This window comes from Poecilia reticulata, chromosome 4 (assembly GCF_904066995.2).
Source record: "Poecilia reticulata chromosome 4, P_reticulata-male-v2, whole genome shotgun sequence".
Lineage (NCBI taxonomy): Eukaryota > Metazoa > Chordata > Actinopteri > Cyprinodontiformes > Poeciliidae > Poecilia > Poecilia reticulata.
Genome location: NC_088833.1, coordinates 25,404,369 through 25,429,375, shown reverse-complemented (window position 1 = coordinate 25,429,375; position 25,007 = coordinate 25,404,369). Strand labels below are relative to the sequence as shown.

At 37.5% G+C, this 25,007-nt stretch overlaps 2 protein-coding genes across 6 annotated transcripts in view; both read right to left on the bottom strand.

The window, feature by feature from the left end:
- The window catches only part of clocka (clock circadian regulator a), a 29,417-nt gene extending 13,242 nt beyond the window's left edge, over positions 1-16,175 (bottom strand). For 2 of the 3 annotated variants that reach the window (XM_008407460.3, XM_008407461.3), the window contains exons 1-4: positions 16,017-16,175; positions 2,802-2,994; positions 2,618-2,709; positions 1,397-1,456 (exon numbers count right to left, since the gene is read on the bottom strand). In XM_008407460.3, coding sequence (XP_008405682.1) covers positions 1,397-1,456; positions 2,618-2,637 — 80 coding nt within the window. In that variant the 5' untranslated portion in view covers positions 2,638-2,709; positions 2,802-2,994; positions 16,017-16,175. The remainder of the gene's footprint in view (positions 1-1,396; positions 1,457-2,617; positions 2,710-2,801; positions 2,995-16,016) is intronic. The other variant, XM_008407462.3, reaches the window with a different exon arrangement.
- A 3,008-nt stretch (positions 16,176-19,183) lies between these two features.
- nmu (neuromedin U) lies at positions 19,184-23,599 on the bottom strand. Of its 3 annotated transcripts, none has more exons than XM_008407456.3 (9): positions 23,315-23,599; positions 22,432-22,487; positions 22,309-22,356; positions 22,167-22,220; positions 22,043-22,072; positions 20,275-20,349; positions 19,554-19,607; positions 19,429-19,471; positions 19,184-19,332 (listed from the first exon to the last, which is right to left on the bottom strand). In XM_008407456.3, exons 1-8 carry the CDS (start codon positions 23,460-23,462, stop codon positions 19,436-19,438), a joined length of 501 nt encoding a protein of 166 aa, XP_008405678.1. In that variant the 5' UTR covers positions 23,463-23,599; the 3' UTR covers positions 19,184-19,332; positions 19,429-19,435. The 3 variants fall into 3 exon arrangements, with proteins under 3 accessions (XP_008405678.1, XP_008405680.1, XP_008405681.1); XM_008407458.3 differs by having other exon boundaries at positions 20,275-20,310; XM_008407459.3 differs by lacking the exon at positions 20,275-20,349.
- Positions 23,600-25,007: the final 1,408 nt, after the last annotated feature.

Here is a 25,007-nt window from a genome sequence, read left to right as displayed (position 1 = left end):
TCATTCAGTGTCATCAATAGAAAGAAAAAAAGGCAGGAAGAGATGATAAAGCCGATAATTAAAATGAGGTCGATAGGTTTAATTTATCGTGCGATTAATTGATTTATCGTTTATCGCGACAGGCCTATTCACATGTAGCAAAGATAGGTGTGGGCTATTCCACTATTTTCGTGGTGCCATTTATTTTATTTTTGTAAACTAAAATGTTTTTACACAAGCAAGATAGTTTTAGGCAATGCCCTTCCAATCTTTAGTATGCCGATGTATTTATGAAATGTCAATCGTGTTTGAGCAAGGTCGCCAAAACACTTTATGTTTATTGTTCTCTGTACTTAGCTATGTTTCTTTTCTTTAACCGCTATGCTTTTAAGTTCAAAATTGTGATAGCAATTTTATTGTTAAAATAAATAAATAAATTTTAAAAAAAGGGTGACCCCTCTCCAACAGAAGGCTGAGGCAACTATAGTGAGTCCAGGGTTTCCCCCAGAAAACTTGCTAAGCCCAATTGTCGGGGTGCTGAGGCGGTCCACCGTGTTTTTGTATTAAAGGATTTTAAGTTAACAGGACATGTAAAATATGTCCTGTTGAATGATTACTGAGCTGATTCATTTGAGCTCAGTAATCATTGAGTTATTGTATGTCTTCCAATAACTATGTTATTGGAAGACATAACATAGTTATCGTCTTCCAATAACATAGTTATTGGAAGACATACACTAATGCACCAGGTAACCAAGGAACACATACATAAACTTTATCAGCACAGACACAGAGCCACACGCTGGGCAGCGTGTTCGGATATAGACACATATGTCGCACATAATTCTTTGTTCACAAAGATATATCATCCTCACTGCACAGAGCACGCTCAACGTGCACCTCGAGAAGCACAGCTATGGGTTACATTAGCGGTTCTCATTGGGCTAAGAAGAGCTAATGTGGTGGCTTTTAAACTTGACTCATACCTTGATGAAGAATTCTCCAAAAAACCCGAGTCCTCACAGGATGTTGATATAAATGTCTATACGTGTAAGCCTGTGTCCCGTTTGAGTGAAATCAGGCGCGCGTGATCTGCGCCAAGGTAAACTTCAGAGATCAAATGCCGGCAGCCCGCTAGGCACCCAATGCGCTGAGGTGCCAGTGGTGTGATTGGTTCGCTTCCTGCCCTGTTCAATGCATCATCTATAAACCGATCTTTCAGGAACGATTCAACCAGTGAATCACTCAGACAATATATATATATATATATATATATATATATATTTTTTTTAAAATAAAAAAAAACAAAAAAAAACAAGCAACGCTTAGCCTGGCAGGGGAGAGGGCAAGTATAGCCTGGCGGCCCGCCAGGCTTATAATACACTGGGGGAAACCCTGTTGTGATAGAGGTTATTACCGTTTGGCTTTGTCCTTTTCATCTTCTTCCATTAACCCATCAAAAATGCTGCTGTCATCTCTAAACAGAGGACAACAAAACAGCACTATTTACAAACAACAGGAACCTACATAACAAGAAGGGGCGCACCGATTGAGGTTTTCCGGTCGATCTCCGATCTTTCAAAAGCCAGACCTGCAGATTTTTTTTGTCAAAAACGTTGCTAAATATAACAAAGTTTCTAAGTTGGTAACATAGTGGAGACATTTTTTTTAACCGTTCACGGAGAGACGTGACCTGCTGGGCGGGTCTGTGAGTCAGCAGTCTCTCATGGTAGAGCTACGGGGGACGGTGGCTGACAGCAGTGGCTGACTTTCAGACCTCAGCTAAGATGTGTAAGATTGGTGGACGATCAGCAGAGCTCCCAAAATTAAGGAAGTCTGGGCCAATTTATCAACCAACCGATTTATCGGTGCACCCCCTTTAAATTACAGTGGAGGCACAACAACGCAAAAGTATCATCATTAATAAGATTTTAGTTTTCCACTGTAGATATAGGATAACTGAATATGTCTGAGAATTACACGCATTAATGACAAAAAATACATAAGTAGAAAAAATACTCATCTTCACAAGGCAGGTGGAGATCAGAGTTTATGAACAAAATGATTAGATTTAAACACTTGTTTTTTTTACTAATAACTAGAAGAGAGCTACACAGCACAAAGTTGATACAAGCCATCCACAAAGCCTGCAGCACAAAAAGATTTTTTGTAAAATGAATCAGCTCAGTAATCATTCGACACAGATAAACACTTAAGTCACAATCAGGTATTCTGATGACACAAAAAGCATGTGGATCTCAGTACGGTTTAGGAGGCAACTATCTGTAACACCAGCTGGGAAAATCAGCATATTTTTATATAATCAACAGGGAAATAAAATATTTTTTGAAGAACTTGACGTGTTTTCATCTGTTCGAGTTGGCACAGTTTGAAACTGCAGTACTGCAGACATCTAGAGTTTCATCCTCTCCCCTCCCTTGGCGACGATACCGCATTGATGATTCAATATAACGTGTAGCTTTAACTTTTACCAAGTGCCAACTTGTTCCTTCCAATTATTTTTCTCCCTTATTTAGATCATAATAAGGAGTTCTAAAATCCAGTTTGTGACGCCACAGTGTACCATGTCTGGACTGCTCATTAGTAAAGAAACAAATGTATAGAATATCCATCTCACCGGTTAATGCTTGAGGTCATTTTGTAACCTGTTCAGGGTTGCAGATTCGGCGTGTAGTCTTTTAATCGTGAGGTAGACATTTGTGAATGAACCTTTAAAACAAAATGAGAGAGAAATAACCTTTTAAACACCAAAACCATTAGGAAATATAGCACGGTTAGGCAAAGCAGAATCCAATCCTCACCAAAAATAAAGCCAGTCGTGCGAGAGGCAAGTGTGTCTGGATGAGTGGAGGATCTCGGTGGGTGGGCTGCAGCAGCGGTTGATGTTGGACTTGAGTCTTGGAGGCGAGCTGAAAGTTGGTAAAAGGTCTTCAGTCAAATGGGTTTCTGGTCTCCTTTGGATGCAAGTGTTGTACATGGCAGCAACATCTGTGTCTGTGAGACAAACGGAGAACAACGGAGGATCAGGTATGAGCTTCAGGACACCTCAGCTGGCGACAATCTACCTTCACTGATACATTACAGTAGAAGGTTGAATGCGACAACTGGAAGAAATATACGCAATTTATAAACAGTTTCACACTAAAATTAATTCTGAAAGCGAGCTGAATGATTTGAGACCTTGATTAAATGACGTGTAGGCTACAGCAATACACCTTAACTCGACTCCCAAAGATTAATGAATTTTTGCTGTAACGCAGCAGCAATCAGTAATGTTGGGTTTGTAACATTACCGATTTACAGAGGCAGTAACAAATAAAATTCCACTGGCTGACTTACTACTTCCTCATATTTGTTAATAGATATTTGAAAGTAATATGAGAATGGAGTTGCTACCATGAAAGCAAGCAAAAATAACACGATCAGGGAAAATATATTACAAAAACAATCCAAGTTTTCATAGAGGAAGAGATTTTTTTGAGGCATAAAGTTGAGTAAAGTTTCTATTTGATTAAAAATGGCATTAAAAATGTATATATAATTTTCAAGAATATATACATTATATTGAGCAGTGCTTTTACTTTACAGCTCTACGTCATAAGGGAATAGTATGAGCAGTAACATAATGTAGGTCTTGGTATGAAATTCTTTAGATTGACAGAAGCAGCAGTTTTCTGTTGACAACCAAGATGTTAGGTTGACCTTTGACCTTCTAAACACCTAAAACCTGTCGATTTCTGCATGTTGCGTTTACACCAAGCATTGAGAAGTATTTTAAATGTGTATATGAATAGTTTTGTGTGTTTTCCAGCTGTTTCACTTTAATAATTATTTGGTCAGCAAATAATTGCTGACCAGATAATTAGTCAGCAATTATTTAAAAGCATTTGATTGGTGTAATGTCAGTAAAGAGTTTTCTGCTGATTATTCAGATATATAAATGCTTAACATGACTTTATTTGGTAACACTTTATTTGAAGGGGGGTGAAAAAGACAATAAATCATTACTGTTTAAACTTCACCTTTAATAATATAAAGTTATATAATTTTTAAAGTGCAATCAGCAATACTTTTATAACAAATTTATATTAGTAATGATTTCTTGGTTAATGTCAAGTTGTCATAAAGACATTTTGAATAATGTCAACTTTGTATTAAAAGTGTCATAATTTACCAAATGACGCTTTATGACAACAGTCATAAATATTCATAAAGGCTTATTCATGTTCATGACAGGTGCTATGTCATGTTTATGAAAGTGTCATGTCAGTCTTATTCACCGGCCTTCAAATAAAGTGTTACCCTTTATTTTTATTCAAGTGTAAAGAGAAACATACAAAATATCATTTTTAAAATTGTTTAATAATTTTTCAAGAGGTGCCTGTCATGTCCTATGAAAAACATAATTCTTTGTTGAATCAAAAATAATCCTAAATCTAAATTAGCAATATATTGCAATTCTTGTATAAAAGCAGAAGATGTGACGTTGGTCCTTAAAAGTTGGTGGAAAACAGAGAAGTTTACCAAGAGTGCAGCCATGAGTTTATGGAGGCCATACATGACACAGAAATAAAAACATGTATGACTCATACATCAACCAGGCTGCTGGCCATTAGGTTACTCCATGTTTTTATCTGCAGAGCAATGCTTTAATAGCAGGAACTAATTCTGTCCATGACTCATGAGGAGGCTGTGGCTAAAAGAAATGATTTTTAACAACTATGCATTAGTAAGCTGCAGAAGAGTCCCAACAATCCACTTTTGAACCATTTTAGCTTTTAAAAAAATATTTAAAAAATCTTGAATTGACTCTCACAGCATTCAACAATTTTTAATTATAAAATGTTTTTGTTCAAGAATCAGTGAGAGTAAGTAATCACAAAGGAAAACAGCAATGAGCAATGTATTTTGTGGTATTTCTGTTTAAATGATGATATGTGTCACGATAAGTTATACCAGCTGATTCTTAAGATTATTTTTCTAGTCAAATAATTTACATATTTTTTCCCCCATTCTAATAAATTTTGATTGGCTGAATTAATAAATGGACATAAAATGTAGCATCTACAGTACTTTCTATCTTGCTTTAATAGAAACTAAAATGTTTGATTTCATGCAGTAGTTCATAAAATCAAAAATCGTTTCACACCCTTGCAGGTTTAAATTTGAAAGTGAAATTTAAAAAGTGAATTTATGAATTAACAAGAGGGGATTTTTTCCCCCCCTTAATCCTTTAACTGACATGAAACCGTGTTTGATGATCTGAAACATTTAAGTACTAACAAAATAAATCTATAAGGGAATTTTCCAGATCACTGTAAAAGAAGGAAAAGTGACAAGGGAAGGCAAGTGCGTAATCACAAGCTTCAGCTATGCAGAGGTATTTTACTGCACACGCCATGACTCTTGGCACAGATCGCAAGAGTCTTATCTCGGATAACTGCTTTGTCAACACAAATGGCCAACTACACTTCAGTACAACTATAACAAGAAGTGAAGAGTGGTAGTAAAAGCTTTTTATAAACTTCGGTTCTCCTGACAAACAAAAGCAGGCAGCTGTTTGCTCTCAACTCCACAGAGTCAAGATTATAGATCACAAGAGATTAGGGGGGGGGGGGGAATCAGAAAAATACCACATGTGGGAAAATTATATAAAATCAGCATTATGAGAAAAAATTAAGTGAATGTTAAAACATTTTCACAGCAATATCTTCACTGCCAAGTGAGTGTTGTGCAACCGGGAGAGCGAGGCTTGTATAACCATGACGTCATCTGTGATTCACTGACCTGCTGGCCCATTGACCTACTTTCCTCCTCCTCCTCTTCCTCCTCCGAACTAACTTAATTACAGCTCCACAGGCAACACCTTCTACTTTTCAGCAAAGAAAATAAATAAATAAAAAATCCTGGCACGCTGTCAACACAAAAGCCTTAGAAGTGCAACACATTACCTTGCGAGTACCTCAGGCATTCTGCATCGCGTGCCGTCGTTAAAACCGTACGACATACAAAAGGACTTCCTGGTGCCTCACCACTAGCAGATGGTCAGGTAAGTGATGTAGATGTGCTGACTGATAACACATCGACGATCAAGTGATTCCAAGATAAAGAGAAGAATGTAAAGTATTCATCACCCTGAAACACAATGACTGGTTTATCTTTTTTGTCCCTTTTTTTTTGGTGCTTATAGAGCGATGTGGGATGCTTCAAGTGTGTTTGCGCATATGTGGGTGTGTGCAAGCCTGCTCCGATTTAGGGCAGCAGAGCTCTAAGGATATGAGTCACTGAAGTGGATCTATGGTGCCTCTCGTCACGCACCGCACCACACCCAGCGCCAGCAACCGTGCCAACGGGCAACACCACGGCAACCGAGTAAAAATATCATGGATGAATGCCTCTGCAGCTGATACTCCCTCTGTCATGCAACAAAAACATGAACAGAACGCAGGGATCCACTCTGTCACCGACTTGAGTCACTAGATGTGAAACACTGGGACAAGTCCTGCAAACACATGCTTCTGTTCGGACACGGAGCAAGTCATTCTGCATCTTTTAGTAGAAACAAATCATTTTTACCAATATTGTTACAAAGTGTCTTTCTCTGCAAGAGGAAGTGGAGTCAATGTCAATGGCGTACATTACAAAGAAGTTATAACTTTAACAGATGAGAAATGTTTTCAAAATTCAAAACGGCTCTCTCCCAAAACACCACATTATTTTCACTTTTGTTTACAAATCAGCATTTGAGGGTTATTGAGATGCGTCTTTCATGTAATTCCAATATTCAGAAAAATCTGTAATGCCAAAAGGTAACTTCAAAATCATTAAATAATTGTTAACGTGTATCAAAAATTAAACAGGACATAAAGGTATTAAATTTAAACCCTATTGGAATTGGTCAGTAATTCATTAAATGCATATTTATAAATAGATGAAGATGTCTAAAATGCATTTGAAGTCACGTATACTAGTTATTTAAGGATTTAATAAATTACTTCATGATTTTGAGAATTGAAATTAACTATCAAACAATTGGTTTGTCAAATAGTCAGTAGCATCTGATTGGATAAACCTTTACAATAACTTCACTTTAGACAAATAATCTATAGCAGCTTTAGCTTTGGTCACCAACTCTGTAAGGCAGCCTGATGGATACAGTGATATTGAGCACATTACTATGAATAATTAAATAGTGACATAAATACGTTTTTTGTAAAGCATAACATTTTATGTAGCTACATCTTTCCAACTAATTTATTTACAGTATGCATTTGTTTCATAGTCAAGAAACATTTTGATGCAGTATTAAAGTATTACTTTAAATGTCTAATTAAATCAATTGTTGAATTTTTAAACCTAAAAAAGAAATAAAAAAATAGAATGTTTTTAAGTTAAAAGTTGAATTTCAGAAAGACCTGTTTTTTTTAGTAGCACAGGAACTCATCTCTATGATCAATGTCACTCGACGATACCCGAGACCCGGGCTTTGTGGACCATCAGTGAACCCAGAAATAATTGAAAAACAGTCCAGCTCCTAAAACGCAAAAACCCGACACGTGCTGATAAACATCTTCCTCCAAACAGTTGTATTAGGCCCTAACATGGATGATGGATGGATAATTAACATGGATAATTAACCATGAGAATTCACGATTACGAAAACATTTTACTAATACAATACTTTACTAATGTGGTTATCCCTATTATCTCTACAAGTCCACATATCACTATTTTAACCAGATAACTAAAGATGTGATTCCCTCACTCTTTGGGAATACATCCAACAATACTTTGATAAGGCTTTTTTTTCTTGCTTTATGAGCAAACAAATACACAACTTTACCCACTGTCCTGCTGAATTGTGACACTAGCCTACATGTTAACACAGGGCAGCCAGCTGTGTTTACACTCACTGCACACACCTCCACAAAATACAAGAGCAGGCTTTGTTTTACGTTTTGACTCAGCAACACACAGACAAGAATGGTTCAGGAGCCAGCAGTGGTGGCTGGCGAACGCCCCTCGACTGCTGCTGGCTGCCAGTCTCCAAGGAGCGGGGGCCTCCGCCAGGGGCCTCATCCTGATGCCAAGTAGGTCAGTGGGGTTCAGAAAGATGACAGGCTCCAGGGAGGGGGAGGCGATTATGACTGCAGGTTGAGGACCACATGACACTATAATCAGAATAAAACTTCATTTTTAACCACCAAGCTAAAGCAGACAAACACAGACGGATCCCGACCAGAGAAGTAATCAGTACGGCGTAAACATGAGGAGCTTTTCAATCAATAAACACCTTCGTCTTTATTTTCCCCGCGTGAATAGATATTCCTCTGTGGTTTCCCACAAAGCACGTAACAACATTTTATTAGTCTCAGTGTATTAGGGTTCCAGGTCATGCTCACACTCACCCGTTTATAGACTGCAGCTCAAAGTAGAACATGTAGTGTTACACAGTGTTCCGTCTTAAAGTCAACATCATTCATACTTTAAATGATTTGTTGCCGTCACTGTGGAAACTTTTTTAAAAGACATAAGGAAAAACAAAATTTTGATTTTTAAATTACGACTTACTATAACTAGTCATGTATTTTCTAAACTTAGTATTGTATTGCTTTTATATTGTTACAGGGTTCTCCTCAGTGTATTATAAGCCTGGCTGGCCACCAGGCTTTACTTCTGCCCCCACCAGGCTAAACACTGCTTATTTATTTAATCTTTGCATTTTTAAGACTTTATAGTTGGTGTACAGGTGTTAATCTTCCAATAACACATAATTATCAAGTGATATTTTATAATTTCTTGTCAACTTTAAACGTTTTTTAACTCACATTTAATCAATATAGTCAGAATGTAATTATTGAGTAAAAAAAGAAAAGTTGGAATGTTTAACGGTTCAAACAAATTTTTGCAACAATAACCAAACTATATTTCATTTTAGCCCAATTTAGCAGTATGTTGACTCAGTGGATCTCTTAGGAAACGTTCGCATGTCATTACCTTGCAAAAATAATGGCACAATTCATTTTTTATTTATTTATTTTTGCCTAAATAATTTTTAGCAAAAAATGACTTAGGCCATTATTTTTTGAAACGTGGTGATGTGCTGGTTGATTGGGTCTTACTTGTACTACATTTACCCAGACTGCCACCATGTGAATCATTATCCTCCTCATGTAGTATGCATACTTTGCAGTTTTGTGGCAAATTTCCACTTTGGTCGAATTTGTATTTATTACAGAACGTGTAGCCTGATATTAGATTACCTAAATCATGTCCCATGACAGATGGAGTCCTAAATCTCAAAACAACAGAACAACTTGCTGTTGTCTGGTGAAATCAGCTAGCTTCTTCACCAACTCGAGAAAATGCCCATACAACGAACCTTTAAGACACACACAAACTAAAACTGCAAAAGAATAAAATGTGCAGGACAAAAATGACCAGCACCACCTGAAGTCTAGCTCTTTTTTTAGTAGCCTGACAAACTTTTTTTTAAATAGCTTTTTACATATTTTTGCACTTCATGCGACTTTATTTTAGAGACATTGTCACTTACACTAAAAACAGCCAACTTTAAATCTTCTTCACAAACACTGTAATACATGCGGCTTAATAATACCAGAAAAAAATGACCAAGAAAAGATTTTTGAGTTTTCAGCCAGGCTAAGTCAAGCTGAAAGTTTTTTGTTTTTTTTTACTTTTATTATTAAATTGTAAATTTTAAATTACAAACTAATTTCACAGTACAATACTAACATTTACTCATAAGTACAGAGATTACTGCTGTTGAAAGCAGCTCCTCTTGAAGTTTTAGCTAGTAAGAAGAAGACTTCCCTGTACCAAGCATTTTGTAAAAGGTAAGCAGCCAATCTGATATGTAGGAAGACTGAAATAAATTAATCAAATCTCTTCTGATCAGGGACTGTTGAGCTCAAGTATTCAAAACCACTTCATTTAACTGTAAAAGAAACACATTGTCCAAAGTCCTGGCTTGAATTTGAAGGAAAATCTTATGACGGAAGCTAAAGATTAGGGTGATGGAAAAGAGGCATTCCACTCTTAAAGACTTAAGAGCTCATTGGAAAAGATGAGATGTCATAAATACCAGAGGAAACGTGCAGGAAGCTCATCGAGAATCATAAAAAGCGCTTGATCTCAGTAGCGGCTTTCCCACTGATCATGAAAAGGATTATTGACGTCTTTTTTTTTTCTTCCTAAAAATCATACTTTTCAACATTTTGTTTCTCATCAGAAAAACTTCTTGCCTGAATGAAAATAACTTTAAATGTAAAGCCCTTTAAATTGACTCACACCCTGGCGAAAGGTGATTGTTGTTTACTGTAAACACAAAAAGTCTGCGTCCTTCACCCTTCAAGTTTAATATCTCTCAGTTAGACAAGAAATCCTACGAATTAATACAAATAAATAAATAATGCTGCATAAACTTATCTGACCAATATGAGCAAAAGTTAGCAAACGCTTGACTGGGATTGACAAGATCAGGGTGACATTTGGTGGGATGCATTATAGACATCTGAGGAATAATTTCTATTAAGAGTAAAAAAAATTAATAAAATGTCCGCACACAATCCGACCTCTGGAAAAGTCTGTTTTTAAATTCATTGTTATCAAAAACGCTGCTGACTTTTTCCTGCCCTTTTATTAATATTTTGAATAAAGTTCAATGTAAAAGATCTGTTATCAGTGTCACGCCTCAAAGTTCAAGGTCAAGCTCACTTTGTTGGCTAGAATGAATGTAGCTATAACACAAAGAAAGCACAGTGCATGGACTTTTGCTAAAACATTGTCAGAAAGTGTAGCTAATGCTTTTTAAGTTAGTTTCGCTTCTGGCATTAAAACTTTATTCTAAAAGGCACTTTGCATTATTTCAGAAAGATATTGATTTATGATTCAGCTCTAAAGCAGGACATGTGACCCTGAAGCATAAATGATCAACTCTGACATACTTTAAAGGTAGACGTGTCACAATACATTTTGATGGATGACACATTTATTGTTGTAATGGAAAGTGTATGTTTTTAGATTATTTTCAAGTAATCTATTGATAATAATGACATAATTATAATAATGTATCTCAAAAACAAACTTTACTTCTGTATAGAACACTTAATACTGGATCTGGAAGATATTTTAAATGTATATATAAACAACAACCAAAAACAACGAAAAAGGACACACGCACAATCAAAACTATGAATAAAAATTGCCCTTCAACACATGTACTAATCATCAGAAAGTAAATGATTATGCTCATTTTAATTTATTACAACAGGCTTACATTAAAGTATTGGAACCGTCTTTGTCTGAACTTTATGAGAGGATAGCGAAAGCAAAACTTGTCAACAGCTGAAACAGAGAGGCGATTCTAGTTAAACACGATCGTCCGCATTATTTCAGCATAATGCGCGATCACAGAACACCGATCCATTTTCCTGCTTCATTTCACGACCAAACATTTGGAGCTCTGGTGACTCAGGCAACATCGCTCTCGGATTCATATTCATCAATTTCGCGACGACAGATTGTGGAGCAAAAATAGAACACAATGAAACATGGATGAAGAGCAACTCTGTCACAAGCGCTTGACAGATTGCAGTTCAAACAGCTTAATTAGCTCAGGCTGAGGGTCTCTGGAAATAAACTCCTTCCACAACAGCACATCCTGCAAGCAGCAGCACAATTCAGTGGGATTTTGTTTATTAGCCAACTCCTTCATCTCATGACAGAGTATTGTTGTCAGTTTTATTCAAGGGCTATATATACCAGAGCAGGGGTAGACGGATAACTGAATCAGAACCAAAACATCTGGGTCATCTTGAGGCCTTTGCAGCAGTGCAAATGCAGAAGCATCCGATTCACACGTGTGAATAACATCCATTCAAAGCTAATCTGCTTCCAAACTTTGCAAGGTTTCTCCCAGAAAACTTGCTAAGCCTGGTGGTTGGATGACAGGGCGGTGATTCATCCAGCGGCCCGTCGTGTTTTTGAGTTAAAAAACGTTTAAAGTTGACAGGAAAAATTAAAATTTCACTTGATAATTATCTGCTATTGAAAGATTGGAAGATTAACACCTGGACACCAATAATAAAGTCTTAAAAAATGCAAACATTTTAATAATGCTTAAGTAAATAGGCAATGTATATAGGCAATGCCTGGTGGGGGCACAAGTACAGCCTGGAAGCCCGCCAGGTTTATAAAACACTTGGGAAAACCCAGAACATTTACCGTATTTTCCGCACTATAAGGCACACCGGATTATAAGGCACACCTTCAATGAATGGCCTATTTTAAAACTTTTTTCATATACAAGGCGCACCGCATTATAAGGCGCATAGAATAGACGCTGCAGTTACGGTTGCCACCCGTCCCGTATTGAACCTATGCGGGACGCAATTTGTTCCGTACTCTACAAATATGGATGTGTAATAATAGAGAAATGGTCCCCGAGTACTTTATATAGTAGTCTGCCCCAGTCATTGTTTCACTCACGGTGTTGGTGTTGTGATATTGTGCCCAACTGCTTTCTGGGTAACACAGACCAACCGACACACTGCCGCCGCAGTCTCTGTCTCTCTTCCCTCGCACCCCAGGCTCTAAATGTATAGGGGCTGGTCCCTTGGTAACCCTAGTCGAAGCACCCCGGATGAATATCTAAAGCCACTTTGTTGACATAAAGAATGTCAACAAAACAGTCCAACTTGGGTCGGCGAGGAGAGCCTTCCGCGACTGGGCCGGGGCGTGGCCGGACGATGGTCACCCTTCTCCATTCGCACACAGCATGTTCGTGGAGAACGTGGTCCTAAATGACCTGCAGACGACCTGATTATCAGGTCGGTAGGTAGATAGGTCAGTCAAACTTTATTAACAAACCAGCGTTCTGACAACTATCCCAGCATGCACCGCACGCTTCTTCTTCTACAGGCGAAAATGAAGTCGGCTGCTGCTTACCGTAGTTGATGGACCTTTTGTGGCTCAATATCAGTCCATATATAAGGCGCACTGGATTATAAGGCGAACTGTCGGCTTTTGAGGAAATTGAAGGTTTTTAGGTGTGCCTTATAGTGCGGAAAATACGGTATATTATTCCTTTAGGTGCTTAATCACAGGGGCTCCTAAGACTTGAAATAAGTTTTTACTATTGTAGCTTGTGTTTTTCTTTTTTTAAAACAGAACAAAGTATTACTACTTGAAAATGTGAAAAAGTAATGCTGAAACACAACAGTCCAAAAATGGTTTCATTAAGTTAAGTGTTTACTTGACGAGATACAGAAATTTGCTCAGTTAAAAAAATAAAATAAAAAGACCTTTGCCAACATTGTAGTAAGCTTTTTTCCATTAATAACTCCTCAGTGTCAAGATACAAATTTTTTTTTTCAAATGTCCATTGTTGGAAGTAATGATCCAAACATATTTTAGAGAAAATATGAACCCACTTTGTATGTGATATTGAAAAATTTATCTAAACTGCTTAAATGGTGTCAAAAATTAGAAAGTTAAAAGACACAACACACAACATGGCAGATTTAAATAAAATTGTATTAATTTATTTAAACAGCTTCTTTCACCACTGGATTGCTGATGTAGAAGCAAAAGAGCCCTCCCCCCTGTTTTCTTCAGCAGAGAAGAAATAAGTGCTGACAAAGTTATTAAGCCAGACTTGTTATGTCTTGGAGATCAAGAAGATTCCCTTAGTTCTCAGGAAAAGGTCAGCCTAACACAAACAATCCCTTCCGTGTGACAAAGGGATTTCTCTGCAGCTAAAGTACTTGTCACACTACAAATTCCTCTCAGAGTTTGAGGGCATACAAGACAGGAATGACTAGGATGGTTAAACTAAAAGTCTATTTGCAAACTCAATTTATAACAATATTCTGAAGGTTAATACTTTATTTGAAAGTACTCTATATTAAAAGAGTCATTTCTCTCTACTCCCATTTTATTTTTAATCTGTGCTGGCCCAACATATAAGCAAACTAAGCAGTTGCATTAAGGTTTGAAATGTTTTTATGACAGTGACACAGTGGTAATGAAAACAAGTCATGTGATAATTTTTTAAACAATTTCTCTAAGTATTTAATACGTCCACCAATTAGTCTGCTCCAGGCTGGTAGCCTTTGTTTTTTCATTTTGATTTTAAGCTACTTTGCCTTTTTTTTTCCCTTTTAAGGGATACAACAAATAAAATATTTGTAATAGATGTTATAGGCTCTCTGGCTGCACATTGGCGCAGTTGGTAGAGTTGTTGCCTTGCAGCAAGAAGGTTCTGGGTTTGATTCCCGGCCCCGGTCTTTCTGCATGGAGTTTGCATGTTCTCCCTGTGCATGCGTGGGTTTTCTCCGGGAACTCCGGTTTCCTCCCACAGTCCAAAAACATGACTGTTAGGTTAATTGGCCTCTCCAAATTGTCCCTAGGTGTGAGTGTGTGTGTGCATGGCTGTGTGTCTCTGTGTTGCCCTGTGACAGACTGGCAACCTGTCCAGGGTGTACCCCGCCTCTTGCCCGGAACGTTAGCTGGAGATGGGCACCAGCAACCCTCCCGACCCCACTAAGGGACAACGGTGTAAAGAAAATGGATGGATGGTTATAGGCTCTCTGATGGAGTTTTGAATCCAACAGAAAAAAGGAGGGAATTGCAAGATTAACCACATTTATGGCTTAACCAATGGTTCTCAATCTTGGTCTTCAGGAGCCACTATTCTGTATGTTTCAGATGTTTCCAAGCTGTCGCACACCTGACTTAAATGAATGGGGGATTAATAGGCTTGTGCAGCACTTCATAACATGTGGAGATGTTAATGAAGTTATTTGACTCAGGTGCGCTGGATGCTGGAGCAAAAAGTGTCTAAAACATGAAGGACAATGGGACCTGAGGACCAGCATAGGGAACTTCTTCATTAAAGCAATCTGTCAGTAACCTTTTAATTGTTCTCAAAAAATAAATTGAAGTATATTAACACGACTGATGCATTTAGAGACTGGTGGACATTCTTGTTTTGAGTCATTTGTTGAGTAAGGTGATACAATTCTGATTTTTAGTATTGAAATAGTGCACTTTCCAATAGATTCAAGCAATTAGTTTTCAGTTGTAAATGAAAGTAATTATGCTCGACATATAAACTTTTAACACGGGTAACATGAAGGGGATGTTCGTAACGTGGAGGTAATTGATGGTAGTTGAAAGTCCCCTCCTGTTTGGGGACCCAGATAGTTTTGGACCGGCCGTGGATACCCCCATTCATTAGCAGGGGATCTTTAAAATCAAGGACCATACAAGAAACAGCTGCGTTGACAGGTTAAATAGCCTTGGCGACTAAAGTAATGTGATCATTTACTGTCTGTTGGAAAAACCTATGACTTTTAGGTGCAAAGAAAACAAAGCAGCTGTATATTAATTAACGTGAAGGGAAACGGGCATGCCTGTAAAAACCGAGTAAAATGTAAATATTATTAAACTGGACTGCTGGTTATGTAGTCGCAGAGCTAATTGAAGCCTGGTCTGCATGAAAGTTTCCGATAAAGTATCCGTCCATGCCCTGAAGCCGGCCGGCAAAACCGGGAAGAGACTGCTGGAAGGCTGCTGTCGCCACCTAGCTTACCGGCTAACGACATTTACAGCAACAAAACAATAGCTCCATAGTTTATAACACTGCGATAAATGGCACTCACAAGTAAATAATATTAAAGTAAAATAGTGAAAGAGACCTTTTTACAAGCGGCGAGTAACTTTAACATGAAATATATTGCTTGCATTTAACTAGTACGCCAAAAGGTGCTGTATGCCAGTTAACCCAGTTTTAGCCGAAGCTAGCTGGCTAACATGCAGCATTAGATAAGAATGTGGGTCACCGGGCCTTCAGCCGGTCTCCGCTTCTAAACGGGAACAAGCTGGACTCTCTCTTTTTAGTCCGCTCAAGCTTGCTAAAAGTGTACGTGGAGCCCGTCGATATAGAAGCGGCGGTCCCGGAGCAGCTTCGTTGATAAAACGGTGACACTTACCTCCGTGGAGTCCGGTCTTTCATCGGGATATTCCTGCACCCAGTGGCGCTGCTGGCGGTTGACTGCGCAGACTGAGGAGGCAGACTGACTGGAGTTGGAACTGGAGCCAAAACGGCCTGCCGGCTGCCGCTGTTCTCCAGAAAACACACACACGCCTCTGCGAACACCGGCACACTGCATGCACTTTTAATTAAACTGCTTACACCTTCGTCACAATCTCTCTAAAATTACATCAGTTGTAATTTTAGAGAGATTTTGAATGAAACCATTTGTAGACAATTAAAAAAATATTTCGCTAATTTCTCTTTCTTGTTTCTTTTTCTTTATTACTTTATTACTTTCTTTCCCCTTTCTTTCCTTCTCTCTCCTCCTTTCTCATCGCCATTCACAGTGAAAAATTTCTGTAGCAGACAAAAATGCACAAAGTAGATATTTTATCATACTGCGTGTAGATTCTGTTATTTCTGGATATATGCAAGCTTCTAATAATTCATTTAACTTTAACAAAGTAGGTTAGCGTCTGTAGGTGTCTTGGCAATTAAACTGTTGTATTTTTAGTGTTTCCCCATCTTCAGCGTGGTACCATCACCATGGCAACAGACAAAGCGAGGAGAGTCGCAGTACTCTGTTTGACCATATATTTAAGTGGATATGGGAATATGGCGCTATTTTTTAGAAGGTTTTAGAAACCAAAGAGCCGACGTGACTCTTTCCTTACTTTTTAAAATTTTTTAATAATACTTACACTTACAGCAAGAATCTTGGAGAGAAAAAACAACTAAATGTTAACTGTGCTGTCGCCACCATAACTCACTATGTGTACAGACAAGATGTCTGCAAAACCACAGCTTTAGCTGTAGTATTTCATAGCTTAAAAAGTTCTATTTCAGTATCATGACCGAAGCACCGTTTCCCACTTGTTTCTGTGTCCCTTTTGTGGCAACCCACAGAGGTGGTAAATTATTTTGACTATGTTTCTTAGTAGGTCAAGAATTTTGGTGCTTTCCCATAAAAGTCATGTCAACAGATCCTTCCACCTGAGCGATTAAACTTTGCAGCGACTTGCCTGCATCTGTCAGTTTAAGTGCACCGCCAAGTCTTGATGGGTCTTTTTTTTTCTTGTGCTCTTCTTACTTTCAAATGGAGGATTGTGCAATTGTAGGGGTATGGTTTTACAGCCTAACTCTGCTTTACCCTTTATTCTGACATGTTGTGGTTTTTGTTCATGGTCATGTTTTCACCAATGTCCAATATCTCTGAAGCCTTTACAGGACATTTGCATACTGAGATAATTCACATATAGGTGGATTACATTTACTTATCATGCAAATTTAGGAATATGCCCGCCACACTTTTCAGATTTTTAAACCCAACTATTATTTCCCTTCTACTGCATAATTTTGCACTACTTTGTAATGGTCTCTCACATAACAACCTCAAACACATTGACAATACAATACATACATGTATACAAAACAAGTTTATGGTTATAATGTGACCTAAAGATCACATGGTAATTTTACAAGGCACTCCCAGTCCTTAATTTTCAGAAAGATATTAATGGACTTCTTTTAGATATTAGCTCCACTATGCTGCACAATACTCTTTTAGTCATGTGCTAAACTTCAGCCTTTCAAAATGCAGAATATATTAATTGAACTTCAAAATATGTTGTTTTAGTTGACAAGACTAACAGAAGGTATTTATTTTCACTGCAAACAAGTATTTTCAATTGCAGCATAGTCACAGTACTAGAAATAATGTTAAAATATGACAAGTCATGTCCACTTTAATGAACAGATGATGCATTGTGATTGTCTCAAAACAAAACTTACAGAACATTTTTTGTCTAACTGGACTTGCAGTAGTTGGCCAGTAGATGCCAGCGTAGGGCGTATATCTTCAGGACACCACACACCCAAGAAAACCTTTTTTTTCCGCATTGTCCAGTGACCACAGCTCCATAATTTTTAATATAAATTATTAAACTTTCATTAACATCCTGGTTTGTTTCCTTCATTGTAGGCCTCCAAGGCAAACCAGTATAATCCACCAAGAGGAAATGACTAAAACAATGCTATTTTTGTGGCTAAAAAAACAATAGTTACGTGAACCACATCGCAGTGGAATTAGTCTATTTAGCTAATACATACAAACCTCCAATTACCTCCATCATTTCCCGGGTCCCAAAGCAAACAAACAAACAAACAAACAAAAAAAACAACAACAAAACATTCATTTCAGATTTTGAAGAATAAAACCATAAAATTATTGTTTCCTTATAGGTCATTTATAAAATGAAATCCTAATTGTTAAATAACATTAAAGATGTTATTTTCTGGCAAACTATCGTTGCGTTCAGATTGTTGGGTTTTTCATAGACTAATTTTAAAGACATTCCCCAAATTCAACTAACAAAGTCCTTGATTGTCTGAAAACAATCAAGGATTGATTCATACATTTGGGCATTTATGAAGAATTATATTCAAGAGGTGTTGAATAATTTTAGCCACTGCAGTACTCATTTAGAGTTGAATTTGGATAAAAATCTGTGTAATATTACTCATACTTATAATAGTAAACAACTGAACACTTTTGAAAATTGTCAGTAAACTTAGTTTGCAGAGGGTGTTGAATGATTTTAGCCACAACTCTGTTGGCGATCTCACCAATAAGCAATCTTTTACTGTAAATATAACACACATTGATAGTGGAACGATGGCGGCATCTACTGCTGGTAATAATAACTGCGTATTTAACTTATAAAGTCTGTAAATAATGTTAAAACACACAAATGAGGGAGCTGTGGTGGTGCAGGGGCAAAGCACAACCCATGTATTGAGACCTTAGTCCTCATGCCGGTGGTTGCAGGTTTGATTCCCAGCCTGGCAACGTTTGTTGCTGCATGTCTTCCCCTCTTTCCTGTCAAAACTACTTTCTAATAAAGGCCACTAGAGCCAACAAAACCTTTAAAAAAACACACACAAATGAACTATTTAGCTAAAGGAGAAGAGACTCCGAACGATTCAAAAGCAAGATACTTTTATGCTAAAGTGTATAGTTTTGTGTATTTTCCTAAAACTTGTTCCAAATAAAAAGACTGATGCTGGAATAATATGTCACGACTCAAACTTGAACAACCTAAATGAATCACGCAAAATAACATCTGGACAAATGAATGGTAGTTTAATTGGTATTCATTGTATAGTTTCAAACATCAATGTACAGCAGAGTCAAAGGGCAGTGGCAGGCGTCCGGATCACTCAGTCATCGTGCAGCGCGGGTCCGTGTCTCTGTACACTCGCAGGCGGAGTTTCTGTAGCATATTCACACACAGAATCAAGTCATAATTAAAAAATAAATAATAATCACCATAGGTAAAACTTCTGACATACATTATTTGCGATGTTACCTTTTTTTTATTTATATTCCAAAGACCGTTTTCCATTTCGTGGCTATAAGAGCAAAAAGAACCTTATAATTTCTGTTATTCAGTGTGCAGCTTTTACTTCCTGTCAGTACCTGACACAAACATACCCGATAGAGGAAGTAGCCTCTGCTTTCAATTCCGCCAGGTCCCTGGAGTTCAGCCTGGATAGACACACACACACACACAAAAAAAGCAGCGGGATTTAACCTCCTGCACAAAATGATGATGGATTTTGTTGACGTAGAAAACATCGTTTCTCCACCAGCAGAGGAAATGGCACATACCCACTTAAACAGTCACTCCAAAGCAGTGTCCATATTCCTCATACACATTTGCTCTCTATCTGCTTTGTGTGAAAGCAAATAGGGATGTGTTCCCCTTTCCAGCAGCACTCGTTTTTAGACCGTAATTACTCTCAGCTTGGAAAACACGACTAATGCAGACTGAACATTACTGACATGACATGACATGACATGACATGACGTGAGCTAAGGATCGGGAAAAGGCATTTAAAGTCCACAGCAGAATGAAGCAAGTGTGCTTCGGTATCAGCATCTGCTGGCTGTGCATGCTGCAGCTCTAAGTTATCATCTGAAACATAACACACCTACTTTTAAAGAAAATTAAAACAAATTAAAAAAAAAAATCAGGACTAGATGTGTTGAGAAGTCGAGCAAATAGAGCAGTTTGCATCTGTGGTTGCATTTGATTTCTGCGTTCAGAACACAAAGTATTTCTCAATTTCATCTAAAGAAGTGGATATCAGATGAGATTTTTTTTGCAATCAAATAAAAACAATAAAAATGAAGTGATGTGAGTGGTACATACGCTCATTACGAGTCCTCTCTCTCTTCTGGGATGGAGCTGAGAAACGAGATGCAGAAGAGGGTGCAACTGAGAGTTCTGACAAACACACGCACACGCGTAGAGAGGCAGACACGCAAACATCAACAACAGTGAACATCAACAACAGTGGAAAAGAGAAGACACCATGGAATGTACACAATTTTCTTTTAGTCAATACTGAAGAGTGTGCAACACAGAAATACAGATGCTTCAGGTCTGCAGTCTAGTCTGCAGGGAAGACCTCATGCTCTATTTGGGGTTTTATACCTTTATACTTATGTTTATTAGAAGGAGGTAAGTGAATGTGTGCATTTTCATGGGATGGCCATAGCTAAACAAAGTGGAATGCCTCTTATGTCTTTGTGAAATTAAGCAGCCCAAAAACTAAAAATAAATTCTTCTTTTTATTTTTTGAGAACCAAATTAATCTCTGATCTGACTTATTTTTTTCTCTCAAATTTCTCAGTGGGAATAAATATGTGTAGCTAAAGCAACTAAACTGTGGGAGGCCTTAAGTGCTGCAGTTGACTAAATGGATATTTATGAAAAGAAACACAAATGCAAAGATGTGTCAGAAATAATTAAACATTTAAAATCACTCTATGGTTAAAACAACACCAGAATCAGAATCAGTATAAGAAGAATTTTATTGTCATTGTCAGAAAGACAATGAAATTGCAGTTCCAGTAATTTCAAATACAAAGGTATTTCTTTCTTTCTTTTTCTTCTTAAAATTGATCAAACTATTGAAATGTAATAACTTCTGTCAGCATTAACTATCAAATCAGGGGATTAGCTAAAACTGCTGTGGTAAAAGATGATTGGGCTAAAGCTGACTTGTAGTGCAGGTTTTATATATATATATATATATATATATATATATATATATATATATATATGTGTGTGTGTGTGTGTGTGTGTCTGAAAACACCACTTCATTTAAACATAGGCAGCTATAAGCAAGCTCAAGTTAAGCATGCAACTGCTCATTGCTGTGATGTTAGAAATTATACCTGTAGCTAAATAAATGTAAAATTAATTACATAAAGGCTCTCAAAGCTTTTCATCCATTCGTTGTCTGTGCCTGCAGGATGATGGGGGGGTTTGGGGGGATGATAGGTTAGTCTAAGAGAACATGCAAAGTCCATGCAAGAAGAACCCAGGTCAGGATTCAAATCCAGATTGGCTGCAAGGTTCGTTCCTGTCCTGAAGATGTAGGCAGTTATTCAAGGAACTTGACTTTTTTGAAGCCGTGGTGCCTTCCTGAGCAAAATGGTGTCTAACATTCATCACACTCGTAAAGTGAGGAAAGCTTTGTGAGAGGATTTAATTAGCATTCTGTGCATATTAGTACCATGCTCGTGTCACCATGCATTCTGCAGCTATTTCTTTATAGAAATTATGCGTGCTCTGGGGAAATAATACGCAAATTATCTGCCACTGTTATCAGTTTTAGTAAAGCAATATCCAGTTCAGGAGGTTTAAAAAAAATTAGATGCAGGTCCGGTATAAAGTTATTTTTGTTCAATCAAGCAACACACTGTGGCAGTGCAGTTTTATTCACTATTATTTTTTTAACTTACCACCCCTTGTGACAAGAGATAGCGTTGTGGTTTGGAATAGTGAAATAAAAACTGCACATACAGCATAGGATGTCAAACATCAGGAGAAAAAAAATGTATCTCACATGCAAACCAACAGCCAACATATTTCTAAATAAATAAATTCCATTAAAGAAGAAAAAACTCACCCTTTTACTGTTTTCTTGAACTCTCAGCTCCTAAAAATGCATAAATCAGATTACTGGTGAAGATATGTAACAGCACAACCCAGCATTTTGAGACGACACAAAGCCAGCATATGATGTAAGATACCTTTGACTTCTGAACCAACATCAAGATACAGAGTTCTCCTATGACATCTGATGTCTGGAAAGCAAATATGGCAGCTGTCAGAAATTATTTTTAATGTTATATTTCCCTCTAAACTGAGCAAGCTGTTTCAGAGCTCACTCACCCAGTACTTCAGGTCTGCAGAAAGGTAGGATGAGCAAACAGCGTCTATCTGTGGAGAAGCACAAAAGATGAGGGGGGACTGCACAGAGAAAACCGATTTAGAATACAATAAAGTAAAGTCTACCTGACGAAGTAGCTGCCTCTGGTCTGTTGTGGCCTGCTGAAGACTGACTGGGACACCTTTAATTTCACAGAACCACATAAAAACACCCAGTTCACACTTAAGCCAAATAGTCTGCATCAGTAAAGTGTTTTGATCCAAAACATGACAGTATGGGTCTTATTGAGGGAGCTAAACAACTGCATTAGAGCTTTGTGGATGCAGTCAGAGTAGGATAGGAATAATCAACATTTTTTCCTGTATGTTTAGACATGATTGCAGTGAAGGTCCATTAGTAGGTTAAGAGCTTCACAGTCAAACATAGAGGGAGATTGTATCAACATGACGCAAAATTATACCTGCTTTGACAAAAAAAAGGATAAATTTTATTTTTTTTAAATACCAATAACTACTCTATGTTTTGTGTATCTATGGACAAAAAAAATGCCCACTGTTGACATTAACCTTAAATAATACAAACACACTCAAAGGTCAGTTTGATAAGACACGATAAAGTGTCAGTCCACATCTGTACTCCCTTCACTCATTTTTGACTTCCTGTCAGTGAGTGAACACAAACAGAAATATCTTGTCTTGTTTAGATAGATAGATAGATAGATAGATAGATAGATAGATAGATAGATAGATAGATAGATAGATAGATAGATAGATAGATAGATAGATAGATAGATAGATAGATAGATAGATAGATAGATAGATAGATAGATACTATAAAAGCAATCTAAAAACAATGATTATCACATTAATTGAAAAGTTTGGAGGTGTTAATTTGATTTCTCCAACAACAAAAATCATGCAAAAAAACAAAATGACAACAAACAAACAAACAAACAAACAAAAAACCATAATTGTTTCATGTCAAAAATAAAAATCTTGGTCAACCTACTTGTAGAGACTGGTATGGTGAGGATGAACAGGACTGCCAGGGTGATGCTGGCCGTGCTAAGGGGACTCATGGCGCCGCTGCTGAGGCTGTGCAGGGTGCAGAGGGCTCCGCGCTGCTCAGGCTGGCTTTGGCTGCTGAAGGTCTTCATCTCCCTCCTCTGAGTGGCCTTTCTTCGCTGTTGTGTTTTTTTCCTCCTACTTCAAGCTCTTCTGACACTTTTTGTCTGGCGTCAGAGAAATATGAAGGCTCACGCGCCCCGCACCCTCCACAGGGGAAACGTGGCTGCGTCACTGGGAAGGGAGCCCCTCGCGCGCGGTAACTTAATGAGGCTGAATCAACAAGTTGGCGGTGAAATGCTTCTCGGAACAAGGGGGTAAATTAGGACAAAATAGTGAGTAAATAGAAAGCTGCAAGCGGTCAGAAAACTTAATATATACTTACAAAAATTGTTTATGGTGTCACGTTGTCACTGTTAAAAGTCCTAACGTCGGGAGCTTGATAGTAGCTACCAATGGTAATTTAAAATAAGTACGCAAGATATATTTTACTACTGTGTGCCACTTATCTCTAAACTCAGCTAAATGGAACACTGGGTAGTAAACTGTGCGTTTAATTCTTATTTTTGTGTGACTTAACTGTTTTTTATACTATAAAAGTAGATTAAATGGTAGTATTTTGACATTCAGGTGTATATATGTGCTTCTTTCAGAGGATTTTCAAGCTCTGTGTTTTACTGCAGGACAGCTGGATATACCATCACCACCATTCCAGTCAAAACTAGAGAGAAGAAGAAAGCAAAAAAAAAAAATCATTGCTCTGCTGCCAAAAAGTGAGACTCATTCAGGTAAACCACTCAACCCAAACTCATACTCAACTAAACATGTACTATGCCAAAGTTGTGAGATAACAATTACATTAATGAAGCTCAGAACTTACTGTATAGCAGTGCTGTTTCAGAAAAGTAATGGCGCTCCTCCGTTTTTAGGTCAGACCACCAAACAATTATAAAAAAAACTAATCGCATCATACTTTTGTTAAACTTGTAATATATTTAAATTACTTCATTGTATAGAGACTCATTATTAGTCATTACGGAATTACCTTGTCTCAGCACTCAGGCAATTTGTTGGCCTTTGTGAAGCCATGCGTGAAAGCAGAGACACTCCAAAGTAGTTATTTTTGTCAGGATCTTTTACGATAAATCAGAAAACATAATTATATATATTTAGAAAAAAAAATACACCACTGTGTAGATGTACCCGTGCAAAAAAAGATAATGGAAATAGGATGAATTGATAGATGAATACAAAGTAAGGTGGATTAAGTTTACTGCTTGATGAATACAAGGGATTTAGGATTTTATTAAAGTCCCATGAAGAGGAGGTGTGGGAGATATGTAAGAAGGAGACGTAAATGCTGCAAGATAAAATGTGAGTGTTCCAGGAGGATTTAGCATTTATTGTAATAAGGTATGTTGTCAGTTTCACTTATGAAGCTAACACACCATTTTGACCAACTGATTTCATTGCCTCCATGGAAAGAGAAATATTGTTTTGGCTAAAGCAAGCATAAAAGTTTTAAATATAAAAACAGGATACAGTTGATTGAGGAAAAGTGCCACAAGTCCTCCTCCCATATTAGCTTCAGTTAGAGCCGAGCATCTCAATCAAACATCACGTTCATCTCCACCCTT